The 17,755-nt window shown below is 45.0% G+C and overlaps 1 protein-coding gene across 3 annotated transcripts; it reads left to right on the top strand.

Annotated features, from left to right (window-relative positions):
• Positions 1-334: 334 nt before the first annotated feature.
• On the top strand, positions 335-17,684 carry LOC103461780 (uncharacterized). 3 transcript variants are annotated; one of them, XM_081604647.1, is made up of 26 exons: positions 335-426; positions 1,897-2,038; positions 2,115-2,243; positions 3,164-3,241; positions 3,328-3,398; positions 3,576-3,741; positions 3,830-3,936; positions 4,806-5,123; positions 5,209-5,335; positions 5,406-5,543; positions 5,713-5,861; positions 6,216-6,365; positions 7,221-7,299; positions 7,382-7,459; positions 7,565-7,711; positions 7,796-7,905; positions 7,975-8,116; positions 8,934-9,127; positions 9,207-9,334; positions 9,723-13,390; positions 15,007-15,138; positions 15,531-16,133; positions 16,239-16,382; positions 16,944-17,009; positions 17,096-17,149; positions 17,233-17,684. In XM_081604647.1, exons 2-26 carry the CDS (start codon positions 1,898-1,900, stop codon positions 17,458-17,460), a joined length of 7,347 nt encoding a protein of 2,448 aa, XP_081460773.1. In that variant the 5' UTR covers positions 335-426; position 1,897; the 3' UTR covers positions 17,461-17,684. The 3 variants fall into 3 exon arrangements, with proteins under 3 accessions (XP_081460773.1, XP_081460772.1, XP_081460774.1); XM_081604646.1 differs by having other exon boundaries at positions 420-542; XM_081604648.1 differs by having other exon boundaries at positions 420-542; positions 9,723-11,761.
• The last annotated feature ends 71 nt before the right edge of the window (positions 17,685-17,755 follow it).

Below are 17,755 nucleotides of genomic sequence, written 5' to 3' on the forward strand. Positions count from 1 at the left end.
GTTAATATAATGTTGTTTTCTGTAGCTACTGTTTGGTGTCAATTGAAGATGCATTTTGGAAACAATTTAATTAAAATAAAGGTTTTAAAGTTAAAGTTTTTGTTTGAATAATTTGTCACAAATCATTTATGAACTCGACTTTTTGATTGAGGCAGTAATAAGTTTATTTTTGATCGAGATTTGTGCCTCTTTAAATTGTATTTATGACTCTATTTCTTCAACAAGTTACATTTAAACCACAATGGATAGTTGCTATTTAACTTCTAAAAAATTTCAGCTAAATTTGATAATTTTCCTGCCTAATATTCACAGTTTCCATGTTTCCAGCGGTATAAACCGTTAGGTCGTTACCGTTACTCCTCCGGTCAGGAGGCGTCGCTATGGAAACTACGGGCGGTTGTTTAGCTTCGGTGTCCGGGTAAAAAGGTAAGGCTCCCGGTTTGAAAGTGAAAATTTCTTCCCGTTAAACCGAAAAAACTAAATTAACCGCAAGCCATTGTCCCGGTGACGGATTGTACCAGAACTTCACGGCATTAGTTCAGGTAGAAACTTTGGTCAGTCGGTGGTTCCGGTGTTTGCATGCTAGGCGGCTAACGGATCTGTTTGGTTCGGGTTTGACTTCTACAGTCCCGCTTGTCTGTTGGGGTTTGGTTCTGTTCGGGCACTGATGTTTGGGTGGTTAAGCAGTTAAGACCATTGTTAATCCGGTTCTGATTCGGACATAACAGTTGGAGCGTCAGCAGTTTACAGATTAAAAACTCAAAGCGACTGCAGCCGAATAGAGCCGAACTGAGCCGAGAGTCAGCACTAGCAGGACAGCAAATGAACAACAAATTCGTATTTTATAGAGATTCATTCATGTAAAGTGTTACATATCTGTGAGTTTTTATGTTTTTAGCTTACAGTTGATGGAAAACCTGAAATGCACTCATAAAATTAGAATATTGCACAACCAGTTAAAAGAGATTGTCCATAAACTTTACAGTATATACACTCAAGACTTGGTCAGGGCTCGTTTTGCATAAATTACTGCATTAGTATGCTAAAGGGTTGAGGTATTAGAAGCTGAAGTGACTCGATGCTTTAACGGAGCAGTCGATGTAAAGACAGAATGATTTTAGAGTTCATAAGTTAAACATTCCTTTACTGTTTTGGTCTCCTGTGGAGCTGCAACTAATGATTGTTTTAGTTTTTGGTTGATGTATCAATTATTCTGATGATTAACAAAATTAGCATGTTCTGCAGAGTTGAATTTAAGCATTATTATACAATATTATAAATACAACAGAAGATGCAAATAAACAGATAATTCAATTCCTTTTTTAAGTAAAAAGTAAAAATTGTATTGCCTAAAATTCAACAACAAAGCATTCCTTTAGTTTATGCTTGATCATTTGTAGCAAAGAATGCATCTGCAGATAGAAACTTGTAACATCAACATGTGAAAAGCTCAGCCTTCCTGCATCAGTACAGTGTAGAACTGATCTGAGGATTAGTTTTTGGATTAATCAGATAATTGGATAGAAAAAGTGCTTATTAGGAGATTTTTTTATTTTTTACACAATTTGAACCAGGTAAAACTAAAACTATAGCTTGTACTTATATATGTGATAAGTGGTTGTTCTTTTTTTATATTTGTGGTTTAATTACTGCTGAGTGTGCAGTTTGTTCAGTAAATGGTCTATTTCTGAGTTTGTATTCTACAGTTAACTAAATTAGTTTACCATTATTTGAATAATCAATTCATTGCGATTAATCCAATTAATTGTTTCAGTCCTCTGTAGTGAGACTGACAGATATTAATATGTTGTGTGGCTCTGTTAAAGTAATACTGAAGTTATAGTGGAAACAAAGTTACAGCTGAACACAGAAGATAAACCCTATTCTCTTTCCAAGCATGGAGTCAAAGCTGCTAAATGGCTGGCAGCAGCAGAAGGCGGAGCTGGAGGTGGAGGTGTGTCGACTACAGGAGGATCTGGCGGAGAGCCGAGCTGAGAAGGAGGAGCTGGAGTCCAGGAGCAAAGCTCTGACGGACAGGGTGAGGGGACTGATCACCCGGTGGAGCTCAGGTGATCAGCAGGAGATCAACGTTCTCAAAATGTTTCTCTCTCCAGCTTTGCCAGACTCTGAATCCTTCAATGTCCCTGCTTGATGAGGAGCAGAGGAGGTGGAAAAAGAAGTTGAAGGAGGGGAGGGAGAGGGAGGCCAGACAGGCGCTGCTGATCCACCGTCTGCAGAACAAGGTGAGGCCAGAGGGGGCGCTGCGGAGCAGAAACAGTTCATTCTGCATCTCAAGTCAAACATTCAGTCCCTTCAGGAAGTCATGATGTTGCGATCACAACTATGAATGCAAATTCAGTCATCATTCAGTCATCAAATTTTGCACTGACTTGCAATTTTCACCAATCATCGCAAATTTACAGCAAATCTGACCAATCACCTGTGGGTGTATGTCTATTCTGACCAATCCTTTTAGCCTCTTTTTAATTTAACTTCCTGTTCCACAACCACTCTTGAAAGCCAAATGTGGAAGATGAAAACGTGTGACGCTACCTGCAACATTCACCTTTTTTTTTTATTTTTAGTTTCTACAAAGCCATTTTGAGATGTTCTGAATGTCTATATTTATACAGAATTTTCCTTCAAACAAACCATGTAAAATAAGTGAGGGTGGTTAATCCATGCCAATATATTATACTTAGCTTGTGAACAAGAATACTAATGTTCTAACTTAGGTTATGGTGCTTGCTAGTTGGGTAATGCTAAGAATAAACCAAATCCTCTTCAATTTTACAGAAGTTGTGCTCGCTGTTGCTGTACACATATTTAGAAATAATATTTTATTGTCTCAATAAAAAGAGCGAAGAGTCAGGGAGGAGACATTAGACCAGTGACCAGCTGCTGGCTCTTCCCAGGTAAAGAGGGATAATAAGTTGACTAGAAAACTGAAGGAAAGGGAAGATTATGTGTTGCAATTTCAACATGTTGAGGGAAAAATAAAGCTTAAAAAATATGAAACTTTTTGAAAACTGTGAAATCTGCTATTTTAGGCCAAAGCAAGCACAAAAAACCATCACAACATCTTGGAGGGACTGAGCAGTGGACCCTGACTCCACCCACACTGATTGAAAATGGAGATAATGTTCCAGATGTTTTTCTGTAGGTGATCGAGTACAAGGAGCGGTGTCACCGCCTGGATCAGCATATGCAGGAAAATCACTCCAGGGTTCTGGTCTCTGAGGTCAGTCCAGAACCTCAGCGGTACCACAGAACCTCCTGGATACAGCAGGAGAACTGCAGCCGCTCAGATGTGTTTCTGTTTTACAGCGGAGAATCAGAGATGAGCACAGCCAGTCTCTGGAGAGCGCCCTCATCAGTCTGGAGCAGGAACAGCAGAGGTAGGCATTTGTGTGTGTAGGTGTCTGTGTGTGTGCGTGTGTGCGTGTGTGTGTGTGTGTGTGTGTGTGTGTGTGTGTGTGTGTGTGTGTGTGTGTGTGTGTGTGTGTGTGTGTGTGTGTGTGCGCGTTTCAGGCGGTTGGAGTCGATCACAAAGCTCACAATCTCTTCCCCCTCAGGTCTGCCAGTCTGGCTGACACCAACACTCTCCTTCGCCACCAGCTCAGCCAATCAGAGCAGACCAACGGGGAGCTGGCAGAAGACCTCAGGAAGCTGACTGCTGATTGGACGAGAGCCGTGCAGGAGGTGGAGCAGAAAGAGGCCGATTGCCAGAGAGAGAAAGAGGTTTGAGGATTGTTGGATATAAACTGATGTTCAAACCAGAACAAATCGAACCAATAGCTTGTGTGTGTGTGTGTTTCTATGTATTTAGTGTCGATGGGGTCACATAGGTCAGCAGCAGGCCCGGCTGCTGTCACTCTGGAAATCTGTACTTGATCTGAGGCGACACTGTCACAAGCTGAGAACAGCTGCTGACAGGTCAGTTCAGTCATCTCACCTCTGACATCATCATGGTTTCACTTCCTACTGTAAAGCAACATGGCTGCTTTAAACTCTTGAAAATGCTTGAATTTCAATTAAGTGTTTTCAAGGCTTGGAAGCCTTGAAAACACTGGAAGGTTTATTACAAAACTGCTCAGTTTTGTAATAAAGTCCAATTTACCCTTTGATTAAAAGCCTACATTTTTATTGTAAGCATAATTAACAGCTGAAACCATATATTTTCATACACCAAAAAAATACACATTTATTATCTCACTACTTGAAGACATATCAGACTGTCTTGTTTTAGGTCAGTTAGAACTTAAAATGTTAGTTAGTTTACCCTGTCCCTGATGGTATACCATCAGAAGACATTTTTATTTACAACAATAAACGATTAAAGATCCAAATCTTTCAGTGTGTAGCAATTAGGGTCATGATTTGATTCCGAAGCAATTTTTAATTCAGAAAAAAAAATTCTGTGAGTCACACTGTTTAAATGATGTGACTCACAGGAAGAGCAGAGACTGTAAACAAATAAAACATTTATTTAAAACTATTTCATAAGGCTCCATACTGTATCAAATTCAATCAGTCTCATGCTGACTAAAATCAAATTTTGATCATTTTAAATTGATTCAGAATTGCCAGACGAGGAATTTCAATTCTCTATAGATTTTTTTTTTTTCTGCAGATCTATAAGTTGCGTCATACAATAGTGAATTGAAACCAAAGTGTGGTCCTGGAAAAGTTTGAAAACTAACCATGAAACAGCTTGGAAAGTGCTTGACTTTTACTGTGGGAAACCCTGAGGTCAGAGGTCAGTTTGGTGTTTAAGCATCTTCTTGTGGATCATTTTCCTGCAGGGATCTGTGGCAGCTCAGGGCGGAGTTTTCCAGACTCTCCTCGTCTCTCCTCTGCAGCTGCGACTCCGTCTGCTCCTCACTGAGGCTCAGCGCCCCTCAGATCAAACCTGCCTCCTCTGACCTTCCTCCTCCATCATACTCATCTCCTCCTCTGTCCTCCACTCTCATCCTCCCTCCTCCAGACGTCTCAGGCTCTCTTCTTTGTCCCCGCTCCCCTTTTCCCCTTGGGATATTCACCTTAGCAGAAGATGAGGAGGAGGAGAAGCCACTGGACTTGAAGCTCCACCGTGAAGTGGACGTGTTCCAGCTGGAGCAAAGGTAAAAGACATGTTGGGTATCGAGGTTGTGTCGGAGGCTCAGGTCTTTACCTCCCTCCATCTGTGTGTGTGTGTGTGTGTGTTAGGATTGAGGAACTCAGTCGCTCCCTGGAGACGGCAGACAGAGCGAGGGAGGCATCGGAGGCAGAGGCGGAGCGGCTGAGGGAATCAGACAGGACACTGCATTCGGTCGGTCAGGCTGTCATCAGCATGGTGAGCCTCTCCTCCAATCAGATTCTGTTTCTTCCTGGCCCATCAGTTCATCTGGACGTTTTGTCTTCAGTTCCGGTCCCTGAGCAGGATCGGCAACCAGACGCCGAGCGTCTCCACGGACAGCGTCCTCAGTCTGGATCCGTCCTCCCTGCTGTCGGTTCTGTCTCAGACTGAGAGCATGCTGCAGAGGAAACACGAGGAGCTGCAGGTTGGTGACTGAAACAGGGTCAAAGCCCAAAACACACCATTTACATTCCACGATTCACACTACGACCACTAGACCAAGATAAAGACCCAGCTAAGTGTGCGTCTTTATCCACACTTAGCTGGGCCTAAGTGTGGACTGAGGACTCAGTCTGTGTGTGTCTGTGTGTTAGGGGGCGGAGTTAAGTCTGCGGCGGTTCAGCGAGGAGCAAACGTCTCTGCAGCTTCGCCTGAAACAGCTGGAGGAAGAAAAACAGCAGCTGGACATGAAAACTGGGAACAAACAGCAAGAACTGAAACACACACTGGACTCTCTGAGCAGGTGACTGAGCTGCTGTCCCCTGCTGGTTGCTTCTGTTTTTGATTTAATTTTGACCAGTCTCATTAGTCGTCACGCGTTGATTAAGTCCCTGCCCTTTGTACACACCGCCCGTCGCTACTACCGATTGGATGGTTTAGTGAGGTCCTCGGATTGGCCCCGCCGGGGGTCGGCCACGGCCCCTAATGGGGCGCCGAGAAGACGATCAAATTTTTCTTTCACTTCCCTCAGTGAAGGAAATGATCTTTTCTGAGATTCTGGATCAGATCATCAGTTTGATCATCAGTTCCCCAGGATGAACTCAGTTTACTTTTTAGTTTAGGGAGCCGTTTGATAAAATCTGTGTTTCTGTGACAGGGAGAAGGAGGCGTCCACCTCCCTGCGTCTGCAGGTGGAGGAGGTGCAGATGAAAGAGGAGGAGATGAAGAGGGAGATCGACAGACTGAGGAGAGAGAGAGACAGATTGGAGGAAAGAACCCGACAGCTGGAGGCAGAAAGATACAAACGGTACCAACAGGTTCTACTGAGACGTGTGTGATATTATGATATACTGTTATTTATTCTGCTTTTAATTGGTTCTGTTATAATGTTGTAATTTTTACAAATATTTTCTTTAAGAAATATTACCTGTAAAAAATAGATTCCCATTTATTAAGTTTTCTGTTGTTCTTACTGTTGGAGGAAGAAGGAGCACAATTATTGACCTGCTTTTACTCAGAAGCATATAAGAAAAAGAAACAATCAAAAAAGGTAGAAACTGTGAGCCTGTCTGATGCTAATGTAATGCGATATGGCATAAAAATAAAGTGTCGAGTTTTTTATAACCAAATCTAATTTTAATTTTTAAAAAATTCACGACTTGCTTTCTTTTGTAAAAATTAAATTACAAGTCACAGGAAACATTTTCAAAAAGTGTCTTTTATTTAAATAATTTCTTCTGTGAGTTGTACGACAAAACCTCCTCTCTTGTTTAAGTCAGAATATTAGCAAGACTTTAATGAGAAAGTCTGGATAACTAACTATTTCTTTTCTTCCTCATAAAATTACTACTTAATTCTCCTAATATTTCAATTGTATTCTTGTAATATTATGACTTTATTCTCGTAATTAAGAGAATTAGCCTGACCCTTATGCATTGTCGTAGAGTTCGTAAATAGAAACTGTAAAACATACTTCTCAAACAAGATGGCCACCCTGAGTTTGCTGACATCACTCTGAACTACGGAGACCCAAGGAGTGCATCTGTGAAAAAAGTTCCAATCTTCAAAAACCAAAATTTTGGTTTAATTGGTAAAATTGGTTTATGCCCCAGCCGTCGTTCTGCTGTCCTTTCTGGTTTTACAGCTGCTCTCTTTGCTGCAGGGTGGAGGAGGAGCTTCTGGAGAATGTCCAGCTGTCAGAGAGAGAAACTCAGCAGCGGATTGAGATCCACAGCCTGAAGGTACAAACTCTGCTTCCAGTTTTATTACCCAGAGAACTCACATCTGCAGGATAGAAACGAATAACTGCTGGTCTACCTGTAGGTGACGCTGGAGAGGGAGCAGCTGGACAGGCAGAGAGCAGAAGAAGAAGGTGCTGATGCCAGAGAAGCCCTGCAGAAGGTTTGAATGTCCCTGAGTGTTCAGTGGATGTCAGCTGTTCATTTTAACCCTGTGTTTACTGGTGGTGCCCCTCTCTGTCGCCCCCGGTTGGCGATCTCCGCTCAGTGCAGGGAGTCCGTGCTGCACCTCTCCTCCTCAGAGACATTGCTGAAAAGGGAGGTTCAGGAGACGCGGGACGCCCTGGAAAAAATGTCGGCTCTGAACTCGTCTCTGGCCACAGACAAACGAGATCTGAACATGCAGCTGCTGAAGGTAAAACTCTCTGCCGCCTGGCTCAGAGGCTCCAGGGCAGCTTCCCGTAGCTTCACCACATCTCTCCGGTCATGTTTGTTTCAGCTGGAGACAGAGCTGTCAGACACCCAATCACAGCTGCAGACTCTGAGGTCAGAGGTCAGCGGTCTGCAGAGAGACATTAAAAGTCTGAGGAGTGAGTGCAGCCTCCTGAGGTGAGTCTCTACACCTGGAGAAGAACCTCCACCCTTAGCGTTTTGGTCCGACCAATCAAATCTCCTCAGAGTTCAGTCGGAGACGGACGCTGACGTCATCCATCAGCTGAAGGAGCGACGCTCACACCTGGAGAGAAACTTGGAGGAGACGGAGAAGGAGCTGGCCTCCCTGGAGGAGGAGAAGAAGATCACAGATCAGCAGCTGGACGAGGTAAACAGGAAACCAGGCTGATGGAGGGCTGGAGAGTCATCGATTAGATCAATTTCATTCTATTCATAGTTTGGTAGATTTAACTTTTGGAATATTGGAATTTTTTTTCACCAATTCACTCCTTGGGTTTCCATAGTTCAGAGTGATGTCATCTTGTTTGACATGCATATTTTACACTTGTATTTATTTGGAGTTTGAACTCAGGTCAACTCTACCACAAAATATTAGGGTCAGGCTAAGATTGTTTTAATTACAAGAATTAAATTGTAATATTTGGAGAAAAAAGTAGTAATCTTATGAGAATTCCAACAGAAAAAATAAAAATAAAGGAGGAATGTTGAGCATTGTTTGCCATTATACTTAAAAATACTTAACACTTTATAACAAATGATTATCATTAGGAAGACTTTGAAACAATCCTGTTTGTTTTTATAAGACAGAACCACACAGGTTGAGGTGGTGACAATAGATCCTGATAACTTTTTTCTCGTAATTTTAAGACATTTATTCAGGTAAAACTGTGTCTTTGTTTGCTAATAAAATTATTACATTCTCGTAATTAAACTAAAATCCTCTCATCCTGGCCCTAATATGCTGTCGGGCAACTCAAAAAAAGTTTTAAAACAACATCCACTTTCTGAAAATATTTTTGCTTATTTGTATTTTCTTTTTTCAGAAGAGAAAGCGAGAAACATAAATATCAATTAAAATGAGAAAATTGAATCAGATTTTATTTTTAAGCCATGTCTCAAAGCCCCACACTGATGAGACTCATGTTGACCTGCATCGTGTTTGACTGCTCCTCTGTGCTCCTCAGTTATCCTCCCAGCACATCCTGGTACGTAAGATACTAAAGGAGCTGCAGGAACAGCTGTGGAACTCAGAGGGGCAGCTGAATCAGACGGAGAGGCAGAAGGAGGAGCTGCAGAGAGAAAGCAAGAAGCTGCAGGAGGAACAGGAAGTTCAGAGGAGATACAAGGAGCAGCTGGAGGAGGAGTTACAGGAGCTGAGGTAGTGAACACACCTAACGTCAGCCTCCTTCTCCTCCTAACAGGAGTGTCTGACCACAGCTCGTCTGCTCCTCCTGCAGGTCCGTGTCGGTGAACCTCCACCTGAAGCTCCGCCTGCAGCAGCAGCAGCTCTCCCAGTCTGAGGTGGACAGATGTCAGCAGAACACACACATCTGTACACTGCAGCAGGCCAAAGCCATCTTGCAGGGTCAGTCAGAGAGAGCACTGCTGTCGCTGGTTCATTACATGGGTCAGAGGTCACAGGTCAAAGGTCGATTAGACCTTTGACCTGTTTCAGTTTTTGTTCCTGGCCGTTCCCGGATAAAAAAAGCTGTTACAGGTCTTCAACATTGGAGCCACCTGTGCAGGTTGTTAGGCCTTCATGGCATTTTGCTGACTCAGGTCACAACCCCAACGTTGAAGACTTCTGGAAAAAAGAATCTGTTTCCAATCAATCTGCTGAAAATCAAAAATAAGGAATCTGTTCAAGTGAGAGAGGAAGAAGTTCAAACTCCTCCTGGAGATTTATTTAGAAAGTTCAGAGAGGAAAACGGAAAGAAGTCTGGTTGTGATTTAATGTTTCTGTCTGTCTGAAGGTGAGATCGAGTGTCTGAGAGGAGAACTGCAGCGAGAGACGGCAAGAAGAGAAGATGAGAGGGAGAAAAGGGAAAGAATGCTGGAGGAAACGAAAGAGTTGAAAGTAGAAATGGAGAGGCTGACGGAGGAGGTGAAGGAGCTGCAGACCAGGAGGATGGAGGAAGACGCCAAGAGGAAGGAGGAAGAGGAGTCGTGGCAGAGAGAAAGAGAAGTTCTGAACAAAGAGCTCGGCATGAGAGATGGAGAGGTGGAGGCCCTGAGGAGGCGCGCCGAGGGACTGATGGAGGAGGTGGAGGAGAGGCAGAGAGAGGTGGAGAAACTGAGGGAGGAGGTGGCTGAGGGAGAGACTGAGATCAGCTTCACGATGGAGAGACTGCAGAGAGTAGAGGTAGAGAAGGACAAACTGGAGGAGCAAGCAAAGAGGAACGAGGTCAGTCTAGAAGAGGAGGAGGTGAAGAGGAAAGAGGAGGAGAACCAGAGGGATTTAGAGACGGAGGCTCTGTGCGAACGGATCGAGAAGCTGGAAACAGAACAGAAAACAATGGAGGAAGAGCTCCGTCAGCTGAGGAGAGAGGAGGAGGAGAGGCGGACAGAGAGAGCTGTCGCAGATGAGGAAATCAGAAGGCTGAGAAAAGAAATCTCCTTTTTACAGGGGGAGGAGTGGAGACGGAGGGAGAAACAGCAGGAGGAGAAGGAGGAGCTGGAGGAGCAGCTGAAAGAGAAAGTTGGGGAGGTGGAGCTCCTGAAGGTCAGGCTGAACGTGGCTCAGGAGGAGTATGAAGAGATGAGGGAGGAGGTGGAGAAGAGGGAGCGCGGCCTGGAGCGACAGATCAGTGCCGTTAGGGACCGAGAGGAGGAGGTGGAGGAGCTGAAGGAGAGCCTGAGGTTGACTGAGGAGCAGAAGGAAGAAGGAGAACGGGAGCGGCAGGCGGTCTGCCACAAACTGAAGCAGAAGGAGGCGCAGGAGGAGCAGCTGGAGGCTCTGCTGACAGAGACTCAGGTGCTCCTCGAAAAGGAGAAACAAGAAAGAGGAGAAAAAGAGGAAACAATAACCTCCCTGGTCAAGGAGCTGCAGGAGGCTCAGGCTGAGAGAGAGGGAGCAAATAAGAGGGTCAGAGAGAAGGAGGAGGTCTGTGAGCAGCTGCAGGAGGAGGTCAGGATGTGGGAGCAGACATTAGAGCACCGTGATAAGGAGGTGAAAAGGCTCCAGAAAATCAATAATGAGCTACAAGAGGCGGTGCAGAAGCTGACAGGAGTGTTAGAGGAGAGAGAGGAGGAGTGGAAGGAGAAGGGAGATGCGAGGGTGAAAGAGGAGAAAAAGCTCAACAAGGTCATAAAAGGGCAACAAGAGGAGGTGCAACAGCTAAAGGCTGCACTGGAGGAGAAGGAGGAGGAGGTGAGGGAGTGGAAGGAGAAGGCAGAGCTGAGTGGGAAGGAGGAGAAAAAACTCACTAAGATAGTTAAGGAGAGAGCAGAGGAGGTGAAGCAGCTGAGGGCCACACAGGAGGATTTGGAGGAGCTGAAGGAGAGCCTGAGGCAGACTGAGAAGGAGAAGGAGGAAGGAGAACGGGAGCGGCAGGCGGTCTGTCACAAACTGAAAGAGAAGGAGGTGCAGGAGGAGCAGCTGGGGGCTCTGCTGATAGAAACTCAGGTGCTCCTCGAGAAGGAGAAAGGAGAAAAAGAGAAAATGATCTCCTCCCACAGCAAGGAGCTGCAGGAGGCTCAAGCCAATAAAGAGGGAGCGAATAAGAAGGTCAGAGAGAAGGAGGAGGCCTGCGAGAGGCTGCAGGAGGAGCTGAGGAGGTGGCAGCAGACAGGAGAGCTCAGTGATAAGGAGGTGAAAAAGCTGCAGAAGATCAATAAGGAGCTACAAGAGATGGTGCAGGAGCTGACGGTCACACTAGAGGAGAGAGAGGAGGAGTGGAAGGAGAAGGCAGAGGCAAGCTCCAAGGACGAGAGAAAGCTCTACAGGGTCATCAAGGAGCGACAAGAGGAGGTGCAGGAGATGAAGGCAGCGCTGGAGGAGAAGGAGGAGGAGGTGAGGGAGTGGAAGGAGAAGGCAGACATGAGTGTAAAGGAGCAGAAAAAACTCAACAAAGTTGTTAAAGATAGAGTAGAGGAGGTGAAGCAACTGAGAGCAACACTGGAGGAGAGGGAGGAAGAGGTGAGAGAGGGGGAGAGGTGCAGAAGGATTGAGGAGGAGAAGAGCAGGAGGAATGAGGAGAAGGTGAGGGAGGTGGAGCAGCAACTGGAGAAAGAGAAGGAGGTGCTGAGCACAGTGAGGGAGGAGAGGAGGAGGTTAGAGGATAGACTGGAAGCAAAGGAGAAGGAGCAAGAAGGGAAGCTAAAAGAAATGGAGGAACAGAGTAATGTTCTAAGAATGAAAGAGGAGAAACTGAGAAGACTGGAGGAGGAGCTGAGGGAGGTGAAAGAGGAGCAAAAGGCGCAACAGTTAGCTGAGAAAGAGCTTCATCTGGAGGCGGAGAGGAGGAGATCCAGACTGAGAGAGCTGGAGGAGGAGAAGGCAGGACTGCTGGAGGAGCTGCAGAGTAAGGAGATGGAGGTGACAGGTCTTACAGAGGAGGTGCAGAGGAAGACAGAGGAGCTATCTGAGCTCAGAGAGGAGGTCCAAAGAAAACAAATAGAGAAGGAGGAGGAGCTGAGATCAAGAGAGGAGGAGTGGAGGTCAAATGAGCTGATGAGTATCAAGAAGGCACAAGAGGAGGAGAGGCACATGGAGGAGCTGATTAAGAGTAAAAGGGAGGTGTCTAAACTGAAAGAAGATCTGTATAAAGAGCAAAGAGAAAAGGAAGAGAAGCAGGAGCAGCTGAGGAGCTTTGAAAAGGATATGGCCGCTCTGAGAGAGGAGATGCAGAGGGAGAGGAGACGGGAAAAGGAGGAGAGGAGACTGATGGAAAAAGAGCAGGAGGCGGCACATGAAGCAACGCGGGAGGAGCTTAGAAGGAGGGAGGAGGAATGGATGTCAAATGAGTTGATGATCAACCAAATGGCGCAGGCGGAGAGGAGACAGATGGAGGAGGTACTAGAGGAGCTGATAAGTAGCAAAAGGGAGGTGTCTGCACTGAGAGACGAGATGAATAAGGAGCAAGGAGAAAATCAGGAGAAACTGAGGACGTTTGAGGAGGAGGTGTCAATTCTCAGAGAGGAGGTGATTAGAGAGAAGGAGGAGAAGCAGGAGAAGCTCCGAATATTTGAGAAGGAGGTGTCTGAACTCAAAGAGGAGCTGGTGAAGGAGCTCCAGGAAGGGGAGAAAATCCGAGATGAACTGATGAAGAGGAAGGAGGAGGTGGAGGAAGAGGTTAGGACGACCAAGGATGCATTAAAAGTCATCACTGAGGACATGAAAAAGGAGAAGGAGGAGATGAAGGAGAAGTTAACAAGGACAGAGATGGAGGTGGGGACTGTAAAGGAGGCCCACAAGAGGAGTGAAGAGGAGGTGTCGCTGCTCAAAGAGAAGCTCCAGAAGGAGCAGCAGGAGAAGCTGGAGATGCAAGAGAAGCTGAAGAAAAGTAGAGAAGACATCTTGGATCTTAAAGAGGAAGCAAAGAAGGAGCACCTGGGGAGGGAGGAGGCGCAGGAGGAATTGAGAAGTGTTCAGCGGAACGTGGAGGTGAAGGAGGAGAGCCTGAGCTCCCTGCGGAGTCAGGTACACAAACAATCCAGGGAGGAGCAGGAGATACTGAGGAGGTGAAATCCATTCAGGGTTTCCTCCAGAAAACTAGCTAAGTCTGGTGGTCGGGGTGCTGGGCGGTCCGCCATGTTTTTAAGTTAAAAAATGATCAAAGTTAAGAGGAAATTTTAAAATATGACTAGATAACTACAGTAGAGTTACTGAAAAACATTATAATACGCAACATACAGCTTAGTCTTAAAAAAGGCAAACACAAAAATTCAATTAAAATAAATATTTTTTTCCCCTAAAGTTAAATCACAATTAAATAATCAGCAAACTGGATCTTTAATCAAACATCAATCAACTCCACAGTATTTACCTTTAGGTCCCAAAATGGTTCACCTTATAAAACTACGATGCGTCAAAAAACTATTGAACACATGACAAATTTTCACCCATCCATTTTCTAACACCCTTGTCCCTTAGTGGGGTCAGGAGGGGTTGCTGGTGCCTCTCCAGCTAACGTTTAGGCGAGACGCGGGGTCACCTTGGACAGGTCGCCAGTCCGTCGCAGGGCAACACAGAGACACACAGGACAAATAACTATGCACACACACACACACACCTAGGGACAATTAACCTGACAGTCATGCTTTTGGACTGTGGGAGGAAACTGGAGTACCCGGAGAAAACCCATGCATGTACAGGGAGAACATGCAAACTCTATGCAGAAAGACCCAGGACCTACTTGCTACAAGGCAGCAGCTCTACCAACTGCACCACTGTGCAGCCCATTTTCAAACATGCCTCCATGTCCCAGATTCCACCAAATCTGCAGAGAAAGTGTTAGTGGTGGTGATTTTCTTAACAGGATGAAGGGCTCTAAATCATGTTCTACTCTAGGCACCGTACAACACTGGACCAGCTTTGGTCACATTTAAACAAGTAATAATAAAAAAAAATCTAAAATCGGTAATGATAAGTATTTATTTGCTTAACAAAATTTTCTTAGGATAAAATATTCACTGTATTTCTTGTATGAAGTATTTTCTTTTTTTAGTAAGATATGCTGCTGGATGCAGTATTTTGAATTGTTGATTGAGATTAGTTGTTATTTATCCAAATGAATGCAGTATTTACAAGAAACACCCTGAATGAAAAAGGCCTATTGATGTAAGTGATGTGATTCATTTACATCAACTTCATTAAGTTGCAGTACAGACACAGACCCGGGCTTTTATTGAGCGAGCATATGAAACATACATGCACACGCCACACATCATTCTTCATTCACAAAGATATATGCGCTCATATTCTCACTAAACACTTAACACAAACCTTTAAAAACACAACTATGCTCACAATTTGTGTTGAGCTTTTGTACTTGATACTTACCTTGATGGTTGAGGTGAATCTGCTCTGCAAGATCACCTTTCAAATCACACAGGCCAACGCGCTAGGTGCCAGTGGTGGGACACGCTGCCATTTTCAATACATCAACTATAAACCATCTTTGTCTCCACTGTTACTGGTGTACTAAAAAAAAGCAGTTTAAAATGAAATGAATAAACAAGCTGTGCTAAGCCTGGTGGGAGGCAAGCCAAGCCAGGCGGCCTGCCAGGCTTGTGATACTCTGGTTTCTGTTTCAGGTGTGGAATCTGAGCCTGAGCCAGGAACAAGTTCGGAAGGAGTTGAAGGAGAAGGAGGAGCAGAACCAGGAGCTGAAGGATGGGCTTAGGGTGGCCCTGAAGGAGATCTCCCAGCTGGAGGCTCTCCTGAAGGTACAGAGACTCCCGCTGGACAGGGTTACAGTCTAAGGTCATCATGTTTGACCTGTCTGTGAATCCTTAAAAAGTCTTACATTTATTTACCTAAAATGAAGGCCTTTAAATGGATTACGTTCATTTTTAAAAAGTAAGTTAGCCTTATTTTAATCACGTCTTAAATTAAGCCTCAACACAAATATCTGAATATATAGTCTATGTATTTTTTTACATAGCTAACTAGCTAGCTTTTTCCATCTATCATGGGTAGTGCAAATTTATTGACAAAGTTCATGAATTTCTATAGAGGTACAGGTCTTAAATTTCATTCACAATGGTCTTAAAAAATATTAAATTAGAGTTTGTGAAACCTGCAGAAACCCTGTTTATCGCTTTGACTCCTCGCTTAGGAGAACCACGCTGAGGGGGAACGTCTGAAGACCGCCCTGATGGAGATGAAGAAGGAGATGGACAGAGTCAGAGAGGAGAGTCAGAAGGCGGCCATTGAGGAGCTGGATAAGCAAGGAGAGCTGGAGGAGCTGCGAGCCAAAGTTAAGAGCCTGAAGAGGAGAAAAAGTGAGATGTTAGAGGAGCTGGACAACGCAGAGAAGAGGAGGAAGGAGGCTGAGAAGAAGTGGAAGACTCGAGTGGAAGAGGTGGAGAAAGAGCAGGTGGTGAAGCTGAACGCTCTCAATACAGAAGTCCAGATACTGCGGAGGAAACAGGAGGAGGTGGAAACAGATTGGAGGTCCAGGGTGGAAAAGAAGGAGGTGGAGATAGAGAAAGCGAGAATGGAGGTGCAAGAGAGCCAAACAGAGCTGAACAAGTGCAAAGCCTTGACAGAGGAGCAGAAGAATCAGCTCTACATACTGACTCAGAGCAACAAGCAGCTGGAGGCAGACAGGGACCGGGTCCGAATGGCCCTGGAGCGGACAGAGTCAGCCATGATTGGCTACAGGGAGAGAGTGCACCAACAGGAGCAGAACCCGGGGGCGGGTCCTCACTCAGAGGAGGTCAGTGCAGCGTCTGATTGGTTGGGTTAAGAGCAGATGACCTCTGTGATTACACACTTACACCTGGCTGTCCTGATTGACCTTGAGAGAAATGTGTGTCCTCAGAGTGACAGACTGTTGGTCCTGCAGCACCAGGTGGCTGAACTGGAGCTGAACCAAAAACGGATGGACAAGAAGAATTCCCGTCTGGAAAGCCTGAAAGACAAGCTGAAGAAAGACAGAAGTGTCCTCAAAGACACGTTGAAACAGGTGTCCACCCTCTCATCTCCAGCACTAGCACTTTAACTCCGGGCTTTTAATGGAGCTCTTGGTTTTCCATCCTAGGAATGTAAACTGAAATTGAGGCACAAGGGTGCATTTATTCTGGAGTTAATTTAATACATACAGGCTTCAGTTCATATATAAACTCTAATAATTTTTTAAATGTCTTTTGGCAAGTTTCACTTTGTCATCATAATATTTCCTTTTTTTGCTTATTTTTTGGAGACATTAATAACTGGTGTTGAAATAATCAGCCCCTCCAGGCTTAAAATTGCAGATTTTACTGGACCTTTTTTAAAAAGTTGCAGTCAGTGATGAGTGAATTTTCATTAATAGTTGCGATCGCAGCTTCCTGAAGGGACTGAGTGGTGAGCAGCTCACAGCAGGCTGGAATGTTGTTCCTGTAGCTGCTGACCAGTTTCCCGGGGTTTGAGGGCGGCGGTTCATGGATGGAAACTTCCAACCACAGTTTCACAAACACAGATACTAAAAGTCCTGCTTTTACGTGTTTTGTGGTTTTTGTAAATTTGTGACCCTTTTGTCCGTCAGGTGGAGGAGGAACGATCGAGGCTCCAGCAGCAGCTTTCACTCAGCTCCAGGACTCAGGCGAGACAGGTGAGTCTGTGTGACGAGGCTTCACAGGTAAGCAGCTGTGACTCCGTGTGATTAACGGGTGTGTGTGTGTGGTGGTGTGTGTTCAGTCATCTGAGAACACCTCTGACGTAGAGCGCACCGTGAGGGAGCTAGAGGACCAGGTGAGATCACCACAGAAGAAGAGTTTTAACGTCTTGATTGGTCAGGTGGATGCTGATGATGTCATCATGTCTGCACATTCAAGGTGAATCGTCTCCGCATCTCGCTGGCGGTGGAGCAGGAGCAGAAGGCGGAGTTTATTGAGCAGTCGTCCAGAAACAGCGAATGGCTGCTCTCGATGAGGCAGGACCTGAACGATTCGCTGGCCGCCGTCTCACGCCGTCCAATCCCAGCAGTCCTGGAGTCTGAGACGCAGCGATTGGACCGCAGCTTGAAGGAGGAGGACCTTAGGTTGTCTCTGAGCCAATCATAGCACACGACCAAAAAGACTTCATATATGAGCAGCTTAGATTTCTGATTGGACAGATTCTGCCTACAGTGAGTCGTCATTTAACGTTGACCAATCAGACGAGACCAAAACATTACATCTAACGAACTCTCACCTGAATACTTGTTGGGATTTTTTTTGTTTTGTTTATTTTAAATGTTATTTATTTTTTTGTAAGCAGCTCAATAAACCAAAGGTTTTATAAGTGAGGATGTTTGTGGTTTTCATTTTTGTTGTGTTAGTAAATGAATCCATCAAATTCATGTTTGAACTCAAACTT

Source organism: Poecilia reticulata, chromosome 2 (assembly GCF_904066995.2).
Source record: "Poecilia reticulata chromosome 2, P_reticulata-male-v2, whole genome shotgun sequence".
In the NCBI taxonomy this organism is placed as follows: Eukaryota; Metazoa; Chordata; class Actinopteri; order Cyprinodontiformes; family Poeciliidae; genus Poecilia; species Poecilia reticulata.

Coding starts and splice junctions, on each gene's coding strand:
- LOC103461780 (XM_081604647.1), top strand. CDS start 1,898: ATGGAGTCAAAGCTGCTAAATGGCTGGCAGCAGCAGAAGGCGGAGCTG. Junction 2,039..2,114: donor GCAAAGCTCTGACGGACAGG/GTGAGGGGACTG, acceptor TTCTCTCTCCAG/CTTTGCCAGACTCTGAATCC. Junction 6,366..7,220: donor GAGGCAGAAAGATACAAACG/GTACCAACAGGT, acceptor TCTTTGCTGCAG/GGTGGAGGAGGAGCTTCTGG.